The sequence below is a fragment of the Bacillus rossius genome, chromosome 5, assembly GCF_032445375.1.
Source record: "Bacillus rossius redtenbacheri isolate Brsri chromosome 5, Brsri_v3, whole genome shotgun sequence".
Lineage (NCBI taxonomy): Eukaryota > Metazoa > Arthropoda > Insecta > Phasmatodea > Bacillidae > Bacillus > Bacillus rossius.
This window is the reverse complement of record NC_086333.1, coordinates 43,945,767-43,962,431: the sequence shown is the minus strand read 5'-3', so window position 1 is coordinate 43,962,431 and position 16,665 is coordinate 43,945,767. Positions and strand designations below refer to the sequence as shown.

The following is a 16,665-nucleotide window of genomic DNA, read 5'->3' as shown; positions in this document are numbered from 1 at the left end:
TTTTTTCTGTGCCACGATCTACTTTACAAAGACTATGTCGTGTTGAGAAACCTATACAACAAGTAGTGAACATGAAAATAGGATGGCCTACAATAATCCCTCCAGCCCTTGAAAAGGAGCTAGTAACATATATTTTGATAACGGAGGCGAAATTTCACGGCCTTACAAGAAACGATGTGCTTTGGATGGCCTATCAGCTGTGCGTCAGAAATAACATAGCACACCCATTTACGAATGGCGAAACTACAGGACGTGCCTGGTTTGACCATTTCATGTCGCGCCACAAAGAGTCAATATCTATTTTGAAACCTTCAGCGACTTCTTCCGCTAGGGACAATGGCTTCAACAGGGAAGCTGTAAACGCTTTTTACAATATCTTGACAGAGTGTTCAATGTAGATGAGTCCGGCATTAGTGTCGTGCAAAGTAAGGTATCTGAAGTTGTAGGTATCCGAGGCAAAAGGCAGGTAGGAGCCTTAACAGCTGCAGAATGAGGGTCTCTAGTAACTTGCATTTTTAACATGAATGCTACTGGGCTTCATATCCCACCTATGCTAATTTTTTCCAAGGAAAAAATATGACAGAAACACTAATGAAAGGTGCTCCACCAGGCTCCATTGGAAGGTGTCATCCTTCAGGTTGGATTCAAACCAACCTATTCACTGAATGGTTTAACCACTTTTTGTCAAAAGCAAAACCAACGGCAGATGAACCAATTTTGCTCATTCTAGATGGTCATCACACTCATACAAAGAACATTGATGTCATTGAACTAGCTCGTGCAAACCACGTAACGATCGTTAGCCTGCCTCCTCACACTACACACGAGTTACAGCCTCTCGACAGAAGCTTTATGGGTCCTTTGAAGTACTACTACAGTGAAAATATTAGGCAGTGGCAGTTACACAACAGACCTCTAGGACCATATGACATTGCTGAGCTATTGGGGAACGCTTTTCTCAAGTGTCAAACAGGTGAAATAGCTGCTAGTGGGTTTTCTGTAACCGGGATTTTCCCTTTCAATCGCCAGTTGTTCAGTGATGTTGACTTCGCTCCTTCAGAAGAAGCTAATGTAGAGGACATCAGTCTTGAAGTTCTAAAAGCGTGTAAAGGGCGAACATCCCACAAAAAAAAACACAACAGTCTACTTCTAGATATTCTACGGCTGCCATTGCTACATCCAATTCCGGGCCTGCTGCATCCACTTCCGGGCCTGCTGCTAAGAACCTAACTCCATCTGCGAAAGACTTGGTAGAAGCTGGTCCCTTCCGGGTGTTCTTCTTCGATGTGTTCTGGTCATGTATCACCTCAAGACATCCTGCCTATTCCACGACCAAAAAAAGAGAATGACAAACAAAGGCCCGAAACCTATGAAATGTGCAGTAATTACATAATCACCTTATAAACTTGCATTAGAAGGAGCAGAGCAAAAAAGGAATGAAAAATTAACAACAGCTAATTCAGGCCGCGACAAAGAAGAAAAACACAGGGAAAAAAACTGTCAATACAAAACCAAAGACAAAAAAGGGTTAAAAAGGAGGTTGTGTTTTGTAGAATCATCATATGAAGAAAACCATGAAGATAATTTCGACTCAGGAGAATCTGTCATGGAAGCTGAAGTAGGAAATTTTGCCCCCGACGATGAAGATACAGTCTGTCTTTTCTGTGAACAGGTCTTTTCTAAAGACTGTAGCGGTAAACTGTGGGTACAGTGCAGTGGCGTAGCGTGGGTGGGGCGGAGGGGGCGGCCCGCCCCGGGCGGCAGCCCGCGGGGGCGGGTCGCCGGTGAAGCGGGTTGTGACCTGATCTATGATTCATTCATTACATGTGTCAGACACATTATAATGTTCCATTTTTATCTAAAATTTTGCGCACCAACTATTTTTTAATATTTATTTAAAAGAAAAACTGCGAAATCACTGACAGAGCTCTTTATAACGTTTGTTTGTTTACATACGAACGGCAACATCGCATCACGCCGAGCCGCCCGGCGCGCGCGAGCGAGTTGAGCGGCACTCCTTATTATGTTAATTACTCATACAAAATCTTTTGTTTCACGCGTCGGCCCGTGTCAATGCCTCTCTTTCGCACTCATTGAATTTAGTACTACGCATTGTACTGTAAAGTTTGACATTATCAAAGGTAGCAGCTGTAGCACACATGCTACAGTACTGATCTTTGTTTGTTTTAGTGCATCGTGAAGTACCGTTACGCAATCACGCTTTACTCGTATGTTCGTTTCGCGAGAGTTTCGGATACGGAACGAAAGTCATTTTGATTGTGTTTCGATCTTTTAAATACTGTTGAATCTTCTAAAACTAAACATTTAGAACTTTACCCAATTTTTGAACTAGTTTTTGAAAATGAAAAGGAGTCAAAGAAAGCGGTGCGGAATTCCGCAAAAAAAAAAAGGCTAAGAAAGAATCAAATGCGAAGAAGTCTCAAGGTGCATTACTGAAATATTTTAGTTCCAGTTCTGGTTCGAAAGCCACGTTAACGTCTTCGGTGGCATCCTGCAGCAGCGGAAGTGATTCCAGTGTAAGTAGGTATATGATTCCTCCATCTAGAATCATGCATGGCCTAGAATTACTCCAGTTATTTATTATTATTATTTATTTATTGTTTACAAAAGTTACAATATTTCTTACATTAGTCTCGCAAAACCTATTCACCTAGGTTTGTCTGCGAGTACGGAGTCACACTCGTTCATTAAATTTTATTTTATAATACACTTAAAATAGCTCTAATAGCTGTTTGAACATTGATTATTGTTTAAAAAGTATGGAGTATATTAACATAAATTACATTGAGTTAAGGTACATCTTTTTAAGTTTACGACTGAATTTTGTCCTGCTACTTGAATTTAAAACTTCAATAGGGGATGTTTTGTAAATCTAGTAGTAGTCTAGGAATTTTTGTTTTTTTTGTTTTTGGATAACTTGATTATTTATGGTACCTGTCACAAAGAAAACATAATTTTTCATTTAGCTCAAAAATGGCGCCAACGATTTTTCTCAAATTTCTCGTCATTTTATCTTTTAATAACATCTATAACATGGCTTACTCAGTCAGTTTTTACCGGGAAACTCTAAAAAAGGTAGCTGCCATACAAAATCAATTTTGTTTGTAAATTTTCCCATAAGCCCGGCAAACCGCGCCGTCACCAAAACCACTTTTGTTTTGTGATAGATAAAATACTTATTTGAAATTCTAACGTGTCCTCCGGCCAATATTCATGGGAATACATAACTTATTTTACAGGTACAAGAAGAAGACGTACCTGCCGTCGCAGTTGGAAGTAGTTCTGATCCCACCACAGAGCAGGGTCAAGACGAAGTCGACTCATCAAAAGTACCTCAAGCATCTAGTCATAAGCCTGCATAAAAAGTGAATGTTGCCAAAGAATACATAATTGAAATCGTGCCTTCTGCTCCTGCTGAAATCAAAGATGTGAATCTCGACGATGTAGGTTGCTGGCCTTCTCCTATGACCGACGAAGTAAGAATGCTTCTAGTACGTCGCGGATCTGACTCAGTACAGCACATCGATTCCAAATTTGCCGATGTTGTTCGCTCAGGGACTTCAACGAAAGGCGGTACCCGAAAACTAACCAAAGAGTGGTTCTACAAACCATTATCTAACGGCGAAAAGGTTCTCCGAACATGGATGGTGTACTCGCCTTTGAAGCAATCCTTGTATTGTTTTTCTTGCAAGCTGTTTGGCAATTCCGGCTCTAACTTCGCATCTGAAGAAGGATTCAACAAATGGTGGAAGCTAAATCCAAGAATAGGAGACCATGAAAATAGCCTGGGCCATGAACAGAGCTTCTTGAAATGGAAGGAGTTGGAAGTTCGCCTGAACTGTAAAGCAACCATCGATCAGAAACAACAAGAAGTTTTCGAAAGTGAGGAGAAGAAGTGAAGGGATGTACTGTACAGGTTGCTGAATATTATCCAGTTCTTAGCCAAACAGAATCTGGCCTTCAGAGGACATCGAGAAGACATTCGAGGAGATGATAGTGGCAATCGCGTGAACTTTCTGGAGTTAGTGCACCTCCTAGCTAAATACGACCCTCTTCTAATGGAACACCTGACAAAGATAAAGCTGGGAGCAAGAGTCTCAGTTTCGTATCTATCTCCAGAAACCCAGAATCAATTTATAAACTTACTGGGACAGCAAGTTCGATCCACCATCATCCGTCGTATTCAAGAAGCTAAATATTATTGCGTAATCTTCGACAGTACACCAGACATCTCCCACAATGACAAATGAGCCAAGTTCTGCGATATGTACATATCGAAGGAGAAAAAGTCGCCGTGGTAGAATCTTTCATTGACTTCTTCGAACCAAAAGGAAAAAATGCAGAAGATCTCAGCAACGATATAATCGCGAAGATAACATCAGACGGACTGGACATACAGAATCTGAGAGGACAGGCTTATGACAATGCTGCCACAATGTCAGGGATCCACAATGGAGTTCAAGCCCGGACTAAAACACTGAATCCGAAAGCTATATTCGTTGCATGCACAAACCACTCACTAAACTTGGCTGGGGTACACACTGCTTCTGAATCAGTGGATTCCGTGACGTTTTTTGTAACTCTGGAGAAGCTGTTTGCCTTCTTTTCCGCATCAACTGTTCGATGGAATGCTTTGGTTGCCATCACAGGTCAAGCAGTAAAACGAGTCACTGAAACGCGCTGGAGCGCTAGACATGTAGCTGTCAAGATGCTTAAAAATAAGTTTGAGGTAGTTCTTGAGGTACTGGAACAATTAACAGATTCATCTGAAACTTCCAAAACAAGATCGGTAGCCAGTCTTCTCCTGACAGCCATGCAGTCATTTAACTTCCTAACTTTTCTTGGCTTTTGGGCTGCAGTGCTACCTGAAGTAGATGACGCACAGATTTACCTGCAGCAACGAGGACTAAGTGTGGATAAGTGTGCTCAGAAACTCTGCGCTTTGAAAACCCTCTTAGTGGAAAGTAGAGACCGTTTCGTGCAAGAAGCAATTGACTTTGCTAAGAATCTCTGCGAAAAACTCGGAATCGAACTCAAAACGAGAAGAATTCGTAGGAAAAAACGCATGCATGGCGATGAATCTTCTGAAGATGCAGCTTTGTCTCACGAACAGGAAATCCGTCGAGAGATTATCGCATCATTCGACAAGATCATTCAAGAAATGACGACTCGATTCAAGCAAATTCAAGAAATATCGGACAAGTTCGGATTTTTGATGCCAGCGAAACTTTTGGACAGCAAGTTCGAGTGTGATCTTTCCCATGTATTAGAAGACATCGACAAGGACGAGTTTCAGATGGAGCGGAAGCGTCTTCAGCAGTTTGTTGTTTTTGCCTGTTCTGAATCAGAGGAAGATATAAGTGGTAAAGGACCACTGGAGCTCCTCCAGTTCATTCAAAAACTGAATCTCGGAATTTCGGTTCCAAATATAGTCATCTTGATTCGTATATAAGTATTTGACTTTGGCGATTAGTGTTGCAAGTTGTGAGAGAAGTTTTTCGAAGTTGAAGCTAATCAAAAATTACCTCAGATCTACTATGAGCTCCGCTAGACTATCAAACTTGGCTATATTGTCGATTGAACAAGAATTGGCTGCTAATATTGATTTTGACAAAGTTACTTCTGACTTCGCTGTTCATAAGGCCCGTAGAATCCGCTTGTAAAACCGCTCATCCTATTTTAACTTCAATAAAAGGTACCTCATTGCATGTGAAATTTAATTTTAATTAAGCACCTATAGAATGGGGGCGGCAAAATTGGTCTCCCGCCCCAGGCGCCGAGATGGCACGCTACGCCACTGGTACAGTGTATGATTTGCGAAATGTGGGCTCATAACCTTTGTGCTGGGGCTGACAGAGATGTGTATATCTGTGACTTCTGTAAATAGTTTTCTTTAATGGTTCAGTCAAGATATCTTAATTTTTATGTTCAAATAACATTTTTTAACAGACTTTTCTGATCAGACGATTTTGAATTAGGTTTATTTTGTTATTAACAATTTAAAAAAACAAAGTAGTTTTTATAAATTTAAGTTTTTAACTAGTTCATAGATTAGTTGATATGTTTGCATTCTAATCCAATAGTTTTTATGTTTGAAAATCAAAATATATTTCAATATACAACTTTTTCCAAGCAGCTACTATAACGCTTTGTGTTTTTATACTATTTAAAACATTAATACAATACATAACAGCTGTAATAAATGATTTTTTGTGATATTTTAATGATTTTTTATTGAGAAAACCCAGGGGCCCATATTACCAGCACAAAAATTTATTTTGAAAAAATGCAGACTTTTGGTAAAAAATTTTTAGTAGGTTGTGTGTGTGTAAAAACAAGTCCTAGCACTTCAAAATCAATAGTAAACAAAGCAAGGAAGTTTTTTTTATTAATTTCAGGTAAAAATATTAAAAAATAAAAAAGATATATTCAAAAAACAAAGTGGGGGCCCAAATATTCACCTTTGCCTCTATATAGGTAATCCACAAAGTAACGCAGAACCTTTTTTTAATAAATAAAAAAAAATCCTTTCAACGTTTTGAAATTGTATCGAGCATCCTAGCAATAAACAAGTCATAACGCAACTTTGCGAGTGTTAGGTACCTCCATTCGAGCTTGAAAATACAGTTGACAATCGATTTTTTTTTAATACATTCTATCTTCACGCACTTGTAATCTCGTTACTTCATTTATAGAAACACAGATGGCAGTGTAGTTGGTGAGTGCATGCGGGTACAGAGAAACGTTTATTTTCCAGTCTTTTAGATAAATGGTCGTTGGTTCCGTTCACTCTCGAGACCGGGTGAGGTATTTTTGATGTGTCACACCTTAGCTCTCGGAGTACGGCAACTGGTAGGAGTAATTTCGCGAATGGAACGGAAAAGTGAAACCACGGTGCCAAGGGCGGACCCAGGATTGACTTCTGGGTGCCTACCGGTAGTTTGGACATAGTATACCTGTCTATTACTTTAGGAGTCGTATTATCCAGTGCATATTTTACCCTTGCGGGGAGGGGGGGAGGACGTGTCCCCGTGCCCCTCCTCTAAGCCAATGCACGGTTCTGCCATCTGTGGCGGATGGCGCGAACTAAAGTTCACAAAGCCAAAGGGAAACTAGTATTAACAGTTTTATGAATTATAACAAAAATACTACGAAACATTTTGTCATTTCACTAGCTGTATTAAATACCATCTTTAAAAATAAACATAATTAAATTAAATTTTGATCTTAGTAATTGCTTTAACTGGTATGCACAGTCATGACTGTACTGTACAGAGAGCACATGTTCTCAGGAACTGTGTATATATTTGTACAGTTTTGTTCAATACCATAATAGGAATGTGCCAGTTTTAATTGCAGTTGTTAATACTAAGGCAGTATTTGATGGGTGTTTTGTTAGTACAACTGTAGAACAATGTGGACCATGATGGTGTGGCTGTATACAATGGCTGAGTGAAGTGCCTGCTTCAATAGGATGATGTCAGCGGATGCTCCTGTAACACTGTCAGGGCGGTGCTGGTCCTAAAGTGTTTGCATTCCATACAAGATGTCAGTGCTTGGACGGTGAACCTAGACCCCATCCTAGCTTAGTTGGCATGCTGGTCATATTTATCAGTTTTCACTCGCCATGACAAAATAAATTGCCCACAGTAAAAAAAAATTATGGGAGACAAGCAACACTCAAGAAAACTATTCAAAAGTTTGCTACAGTTCCATGTTATTCAGTATCACAAATGTGTAAATAAAGCAAGCATTGACTTATGTACATTTTTGCATGCTTATCAAATACTTGAGTAATTTTTGTGATTTATAAAAGAATTTTTTTTTATCACACCTCCCATCAACTGACTGGGACAAATGTTACACATTAATTAATATTGTTTCACTACATAAACTATAAATTCCACCAATATTACCTAAATATAATGTATTTGTAGAACAAAAATAGTAAACAAATACATGACAGTAACCACATGTTTATTTTCACAAAAAAATTTTCAGCCATTGAAAGTTTGTGAGACACCTTGTTTTAAGGAGAAAACATATTTGTAATTTTTATTATTTCAATGTATATATTTTAAAAGATCCCAAAATTGTGTTTAATGAACCTTCGTAGCCTACACGGGACAGAAATTTGATTTTGCATACATCATTTGTGACATCACAAAGCAGCAGCCAATCATGTGTGCTCTACTGATCTGTTGACAGCCGCCCAATGGCCCCACAGATAAAAGGTGGACATCTTGACCATAAAGTCACAGCAGGCCAGTGTGATGTTACATCCAATCAAATTTCAGAATTGTGGAGCAGCTTGCAGCATCACATCCTAAGAATGTACTATTGTAGAAGGGCCTTAATATCTTTGTAAAAGTTCTTCTTTACAATAAATACAAAGGACTTCATCTTAGGTAGCGTGTCTCCAATTTCCCCAGTTCACCCAGAGTTTTGGTTATCCAGGATCAGCTTCAGTCCCTGATCCGACTTACCGAGATCCTACTGTATTTTGAAGTAATAACCGTGTTTTATGTTCATTTTATTTTCTAGGAAAACCACGAGCAGAAAGTGGAGCAAAGTATTTACCAGGCAGCTATCAACATTACCGACTGGCCTTTACAAGAAGGAATCATTATGAAACCACATGATGGAGACACAGAGATTCAAGAGCATTCCACGAAGAAAGAGAAAAACAGATCTAAACCTATTACGTACTGTAAGTTTAAATGCAATCACATTACATTAACCCAACACAAGGTTGAGCAAAAACATTTGATCGAGCACAGTCATTTTGAAAGTCACTTATATTACGGCTGACAGGGTAATGAATGACATGCTCCTACATGATTAATCTAAATATCAACTTTAACTACGAAAGTTCAGCATGTATATACAAAGTTTTACATCCAGTGCATCTGTAAGGTGGAACAGGTGGCTGTGGTTATCTACGAAATACATCGCTTTAATCCTTCCTCTCAATTTTTTTCTTCACTTTCAACTGCCTGTCCCGAAAAAAAAGGTTTCTCTCTGCATTACAGGAGCGGATCTAGCCATTCGTTAAAGTGGGGAGGGGAAAACATATTTCTATAGTGGATGCCCATATACATTGGCGGATCCAAGATTTTGGTTTGGGAGGGGCTTGACCCAGCTGAGGCTGGGCTTTATCAAGGCAAACACTAAAACAATAGTGGACCCAGATGCTTTTGGAGGGGGCTTGAGCCCCTTAGCCCCCCCTCTGGATCCGCTACTGCCCATATATGCATAATATATAATTTAATTATATACCAAACTGTCCTTGGTGTTGTTAAGACACATAGGACAAACCACAAACTCTAGGAACGTAATGAAAATGTAGTTTTCCCACACCGAGTTGCCGACTGCCGCAGTGCCGGACCTGTTTGACGCCTGGAGGTCGCGCTACACCCTGGTGGACGGGCTGGGCTACTACCGGGTGGTGAAGGGACTACACCTCAACTGGGAGGCGGCGCGGGACGCCTGCCGCGCCGAGGGTGCCCACCTGGCCGTGGTCAACTCCCGGCGCGAGGCGGCCGCCCTCAGGAGGCTCTACTACGACGAGGGCATCAAGACGGACCTGGTGATCCGTCGCGCGTGGGTCGGCGCGTACCGGCCTCTGGGGCAGCATCACTACGTCACGGTGCACGGTGAGCATTGAGTCGACGACCGGAAGGTGATTGCCGCTTCCCCCAAAACTGATGATCAAAATTCTCTGACTCTATCTGACCTGACTCGCAATATAACAGCACAAACTATAACAAGCCTACAATTATGAACAATCATTTTATTAAATTTACGAAAACTCATAAAACATATTTTCTTCAGGTTAAAAAGCAAATTATTGTTGAGAAGTGATAAAAAATTTTGTTTTATTAATGAGTGAAAGTGACAAAAAAATAAGCACCCAAGGAAAGATTTTCCTGACTAAAACCAAATAAGTGAAGGTCCTGACTTTGTGCATATAATCCATAAAATTACTGTATTTTATTGACCATATTCCAAAATCCTAAATTTTCCTAACCGTGGGAGCCATGAGCTAGGCTGCCAGCAAGAGGCCAGCGTCGATTGAAACAGCATGAGCCGATACTGGTCGAGTTTCCAAATCACTCCACTCCCACTGAGGTGCACCTGGTTTGAATCCCGGTGAGGTCAAACCAAGATTTTTGGCAAGTAGGATGTGAGGGCCGTTGCTGTGAGAAGGTGGGTTTTCTCGGGGTACTCCCGTTCCTCCCACTCTTTAATACAGTCAATACATCTCTGTGTTCTTTCTTTTCAACATCACAAGCATGGTGGCTACCTACCTTTACATAATTTAAAAAAACTCTCTTTCTTTCCAATTATTGTTATTAATGAACTAAAGCAATTGGCTGTGTATGAAGGTAAGCAGCAGTGCTAGTTGTGAAAATTAGATTTGTACAGTATTTACTAGTACCAACATTGCAACCCGTCAATGATATTTTTATTTTGTTACAAATATAATTCAAACAACTGTTATGTTAATGCAATATGTATTGTAAATAAAAGAGCAATAATGATTGTACGTACAGGTACCCCCAAACCAACAAAATATGCAATGTACATAAAAACACGATTACGTAAATTCTTAATGGGCATTTGGATAAAAGTTCAGACTGCTCAACATGAATATTTAACTCTGCACCTAAAAGCAGCTGTGTGCATGTTGTCTCTTGTATGAACTTAGTTGTAACCATGCTGCTGTTTAGTGTTCATTCACCAAAACCTACAGATTTTTCTTGAAATTTTTTTTATAATGCACTTTAAATGCAGTGTCCAAATTATTCAGGATAGAAATACTTGCTTGATTTAATTGTTAGTGTGATGTGAAAAGTTGTAAAACTTCCCTATTTTTATCCTTTGAATTATATAACATAGTATTGTTATTTACAGGAACACAACTAAAGAAAGCTGGGTTCAATGCCTGGAATGATGAAAGAGATGATAAGAACACTGAAGAACGCTGTGTTCTGCTTAATGTAGACACAGAAACACTACTTTCTAGTATTCCATGCAAATGGCCTCAACACCACATATGTGAACATGAATTGTGAAGATTGTTTCAGTAATGAAAATAAAATACATTTTACCTCAAGCATGTTGGATGTTATTTATGTCTTTGAGCTTGAATTTTCTCTGAAATACATATTAAGTACAGTAAAAGTATATATTACACTGTTATTAAGTGTTAATGTTCATTATATTTCCCACTTTATTAACATTCCTGTTAATTGAATATGGTGGTGCCTAAGGATTTAAAAAAAAAAAAACATCCTGGGAGAAATTTTTACCTGTATTTATACGATCAAACCTAAACGGTAGATCTTGGCAAAGGGGCACAATGGACCCTTTTGTGGTCTGGTTTGTGTTTATCCATTCATTATGCTTTGATTAGTGAACACACAACATACCAATGCAGAAATTGGACTATTAATGTTGCTGCATTTAATACATCAACTACAAAAACGTTTTACGTAGGTACCACATTTTAAAATTATTTTTTTGTAGGAATTATAAATGCAGCTTTACTTATGGAAGAAATTAAATATAATATTGAAACATTTTTCACTGTTATACCCTCAATTTTCTTTTAAATTTAATGTCAACATTTTCAATTTAAAAAAAAATTAATATTCATTATGAATTAAAACTACTATTATTAATATTTAGACACCAATTTTTTTAAAATATTTGGTAAAAGTTTGATAAGATTAATGTGACTGCCTAGTCAGTAGTGCATTTGTGTTAGTGAGGCGGAATGATAGTGCGACGCTCACTGGTGCTTCTAGAGCAAGGTGATGTGCTGGCGCGCAGTCTTCTCATCGTGCGTAGAGCAACTTTGAGATTTAGTGAGAACCTTAGCATTATATGGAGGAGAAATAAAGATAGAGGTGTAATGCAAGTCCCTTGAATACTTTCAAGAATCTATATCAGGTGTTGCAAGCCTAAATATTATTCTGAAAACATGCATTTCAGCCATTTTCATTCTTCTAAAAATACAGTTTAAAAATGAAATCCCAGAAACATAACTACTCATCCACCTTCAGCGTATTATTAAACTTTTTTGTAAACTGTTATCTAATATCTTAAACAGTTTTCAAATTGAGTGATTTAATCTGAGATGATAATTAATACAATAGAAACAATTCTACAAAATAATATGCAAAATTTTATTATACTCAAAACATAAATAGTTATATCAATCAAATATATAGCACATCTAAATAATATCATCAGAGATCACATTACACAACAGTACACCACAATACTGCATACAGGTAACAATACAACACATGATGGAAAAATTATTACCTAAGTACTTAGAACTACACAAGTATACATATCATGAAGTCAGCCCTTAATTTACACATATTCTATCATTGTACCTATTTATGAGAAAACATTTGTATAAGGGCATACTATTCTTCCAAGCATCCTTAAAGAGTATAACTAATAGAACTAACCAAGACATATAACAAGTAGGCCTGTACAAGTATTTTTTTTTTTTTAGTTAGATTCAAATTCAAATACAAATACCAAATTATTCTGGAATATGAATACTGAATTTGAATAGTAGTAATGAGAATAACTGGATTCACATAAAAAAATTATCACATCAAACAACAAATTCGTAGGTACCTGTAAATACATATAAAAAAAAAAAAAAAAAAAAAAAAAGCTGCCTCTGGGAGATTATACGAATAATAACTACATTAATTCTTAGCTGAATTATCTAAAATTTCAACAACAAAATATGCTTTCAAGCATCTGACCTAACTAGTGTTGGGTCGATTTCAAGTCTATACTTGGCTGATTCTGTCAATTCCAATGATATTTAAGGATTTAGAATCCAATGGTTTGGAATCTAAACTGGTAGATTCTTCCCCTACATTACAATTTTTAATAAGAGGATCAAACTTGATTTTTCAATAGGAGTTATATAATGATTTTCATATGATGAATCGGAAAATTTCTCATTAAACGGCCAATACCGCACTTACCAGCCTGTTACCTCAATAATCAACCAACACCCCACACTAACCGGCAGACACCCTGCTATCCGCCTGATACCACACTACTTGCCCCCCCCCCCCCCCCCCCCAATTTCATCCAATGCTCCCTCTATTAAGCTGATCCCCTCCATTATTCATCCAATACCCCAGTATTGTCCGTTACCCCACTAATCTGCCGAAACCTCACTAATGTGGCATAACCCCAATAATCAAGGAATGCCCCAATAATTGGTTTTTATTGGGCAGTTTCCGACTAATTGGGCAATTCCAGACTAATTGGATGATTACCGTCAACTTAGGTTAGTTTGATTAATCTTGTTTTTACATTTGTGTTTTTGGATTCATCAGTGATTTCACAAATTTATCAGGGTATAAAGCCAATTTACCAGAAGTCTTGTTTTTTTATTCAGTTAACAGGGGAACAATGATTTATTTTTCATAATTATGGCCAAATTTTGTAGTTAAATAGTGTCGTTAAATATTATTTTTTTATAAATGTCAGTTAATTTTTTAACTAAATCTGTGTGTGATCCCAGTTCTTCAAAAAAAAATGGGAATGTATATTTCACATAACTTTGGGTGAGAAATTACTTTCGTCCATTTTCCGAGATTGTTTTAAGCAACCTGCAGATAACAGTCTGGCAATTATCAAATTTTCAGGTGCTTAATGTTATTAGGACTATTATGAATACTTTACTACGTAATTATGACAGCAATAGTGCCTCTGTTGGAGCTCAAAATATGTTGACAATCAATTTTTTCGATACATTTTATTGTCACCACTATTGATCACATTACTTCATTTGTAGATTCATAGATAGCAGTGTAGTCGATGATTGTATGTGGTTACAGAAAAAAATTCTGAGTTTCTGGTCTTTCAGTTAAATGCTCGCTGACATAAACAAACGTAAACATAAATAAAAGTGCCAGAATAGAGTAAAAAATCACTGTAATGTGTTTGTAATGTTGCCAAATGGATATGTAGCCATCGTAAATAACTATGATTGATAAACTAGAGTTAAAAGTGTCAATATATGATAATTTTGCCACTCTTTCACTTTCCACTATTTTTTTTTTAATTTCTACTATCATTAAAGTTAAATTAGGTTAGTCTTGTATCGTGGTATTTCTTGGTCTTTGAATATTACCTGCCTCTATCAAAGTATAAATACCAGATTTGGGCCTAGACAATAAAAAGGAAAACAATTTTTTGTTTGTACTAGAATGGAAATTTTTTTAATTTTTAACCTCTAATAACTCCCAATCCCATCCCGTTTACTGCGCTTTCCCAAACCAAAATGCCGTCTCCCACCCAGCTCTAGTTTTAACATGTATTCACCCTGTTTTAATAATTCAATTAATAAATAAAATTTGGTTACAGTATAAAAATACAGAAAATTCATTTATAAGAAAATATAATGCCAAGTATTTAACAACTGTTTAATAATTACAATAGTTGTTAAGTACTACACAATAAATATTATTTATAATTAAATTTTTAAATAACAAACCATTTTTTTTGTATCTGAGTATACAAATCAGAAATAGTTTGACAAACATTTTTGTAATTAATACAATATGATGAAATAGGAATTGAAATTAAAGAATCAAATCCCAAATTTGGGAATCAAAATTGGCATTTATGTTTGGAATCAACCCAACACTACACCTAACCTAACCAATATTGTACTTATATTGTTGTTTGCCTTATTTCCCAGAATACTTATCTTCATAGAAAATTTTCAAAAACCATATTCTATGAAATAAAGGAAAATCCAATCCATTTCATAAAAAATCTTAAGTTTTTAATACAACTTTATTCCAAAAATACATAGTGACGAAATGAGCTCATAAACCCATTTTAAATACCGTGTTTTCTCGTATAATCGTCGCACAATTTATTCTAAAATCAAGTTTTAAAAGTAAGGGTGCAACGATCATGCGGGAAAAAAAAATTTTGTTAGGTAAAGTTATTCATAAAAACAAAATCTGTTCATGGAAAGTACGTTTATTTAAAAAAAGGTGGAGTATACAAGAGCACGCCAAACAATCTATATTAATAATTCCTTAAACAAAAACCTTTCTTCAACTTTAAATAGAAAAACCAAAACTCTAATGCGAATGCAAGCCACTTGAATCTGACGTGAACTAACGTGTCGTAGTACACACTTGCCACGAAATAATGCGGGCTATCAAATGTAGTTAACTCGGCACCTGACAGAGAGTGCGCGTTGCATCCAATCGGCGAGATATTGATATTCAACTATATGCGCGCGCTCTATACGGGAAGCAACATCACCAAACATGAATGATGCGCTGGCTACATTTTTATAAGCGGTACGCCGCGGTAACGCAGACAATCAGATAAAGGAAATAACGTTTAAAAACCTCTTTAAAAGAAAATTTACACGTCAGACAACTTTGTATTTCCGTTAATTAAATAAATAAGTGGTAATGACCGAAATTAAATTTTAGATTATACCTACACCTCGGCGACGCAGACAATCAGATAAAGGAAATAACATTTAAAAACGTCTTTATAAGAAAATTTACACGTCAAACAACTTCGTATTTTTCCGTTAATTTATTAAGTAAGTGGTAATGACCGAATAAATATTAGATGTCTACTTTAAAATACATTGTTTTATATGGAAAAGATACCAACACAAAGCGCTCGGCATCTACTAGCGGGACCAAAAACATTATGCGACGTTTACGAGAGAAGTTTTTTTATCCCAATTTTGACAGCCTAAAATATGGTTGCGACGATTACGCGCATGCGACCATTATGCGATAAAACAGGGTACTATCTATTCACATGTTTTTTGTTTTTTAATAGATAAAATGCAGCAAGTAATTTGCTACTACTGTGTTGCATGGTGGTAGAATGATTGTGGCTATTGATTTATACAATGTTGCAACTATCGCAGACACTTTTTTGAAGGCCCTAGCAAAAGAAAGCCCCTGTTTTCTGTGGTAGCCCATGGTCATAAACTTTTATTTATTTTTTACCCACTACTGGCATGTGTGATGAAACTAATGCAAATATTTTTTTTTTTCCAATTTTAAAATGTTAAAAAAATAGTCTGTGTTTTCAGTCGTACACCATACTAAGTATAGTTCATAATTTTCACATTGTGGTCCCATTAAAACATCTAAACTGGGTATTTATATTGCACAGTCAATGATATATGAATATTAAATATTCACTAAACTTCATTAACAATTGAATATTCAATATTTTGAAGTATTAAAAGTTGAATCAAATATGACTAATAAAGTATTTGTATTTTAAAAATTGAATGTTCACACAGGCCTGATAGCAGGATTTACAACAGTTACAAATTATCATTTTACTGGTGAATACAATATAGCTGAGCAGTGAGTATTAGTAATTTAAAGTTTATACAAAGTCCAACACCTTAGTTAAGTGTTTGTAATCTGACATACTAAGGCTTAAGTATTAAGTAAAAACTTAGCTGAAAGATATTAGTATCAACCAGAAACTAAATTTGTAACTGGTTAAAAATTGCAATCTGAAAAACCATTAGGTCCAACAAGATAAGTTAATAGAAAAACATTTAGATTACTTAGATACCAGTACCCA

General features: G+C 36.8%; 1 protein-coding gene across 1 annotated transcript in view; it reads left to right on the top strand.

The window, feature by feature from the left end:
* LOC134531747 (hemolymph lipopolysaccharide-binding protein-like) overlaps positions 1-11,140 on the top strand; it is a 31,178-nt gene extending 20,038 nt beyond the window's left edge. The window contains exons 3-5 of the mRNA XM_063367620.1: positions 8,566-8,731; positions 9,402-9,677; positions 10,939-11,140. Of these exons, the coding sequence (XP_063223690.1) occupies positions 8,566-8,731; positions 9,402-9,677; positions 10,939-11,099 (603 nt within the window). The 3' untranslated portion in view covers positions 11,100-11,140. The remainder of the gene's footprint in view (positions 1-8,565; positions 8,732-9,401; positions 9,678-10,938) is intronic.
* The last annotated feature ends 5,525 nt before the right edge of the window (positions 11,141-16,665 follow it).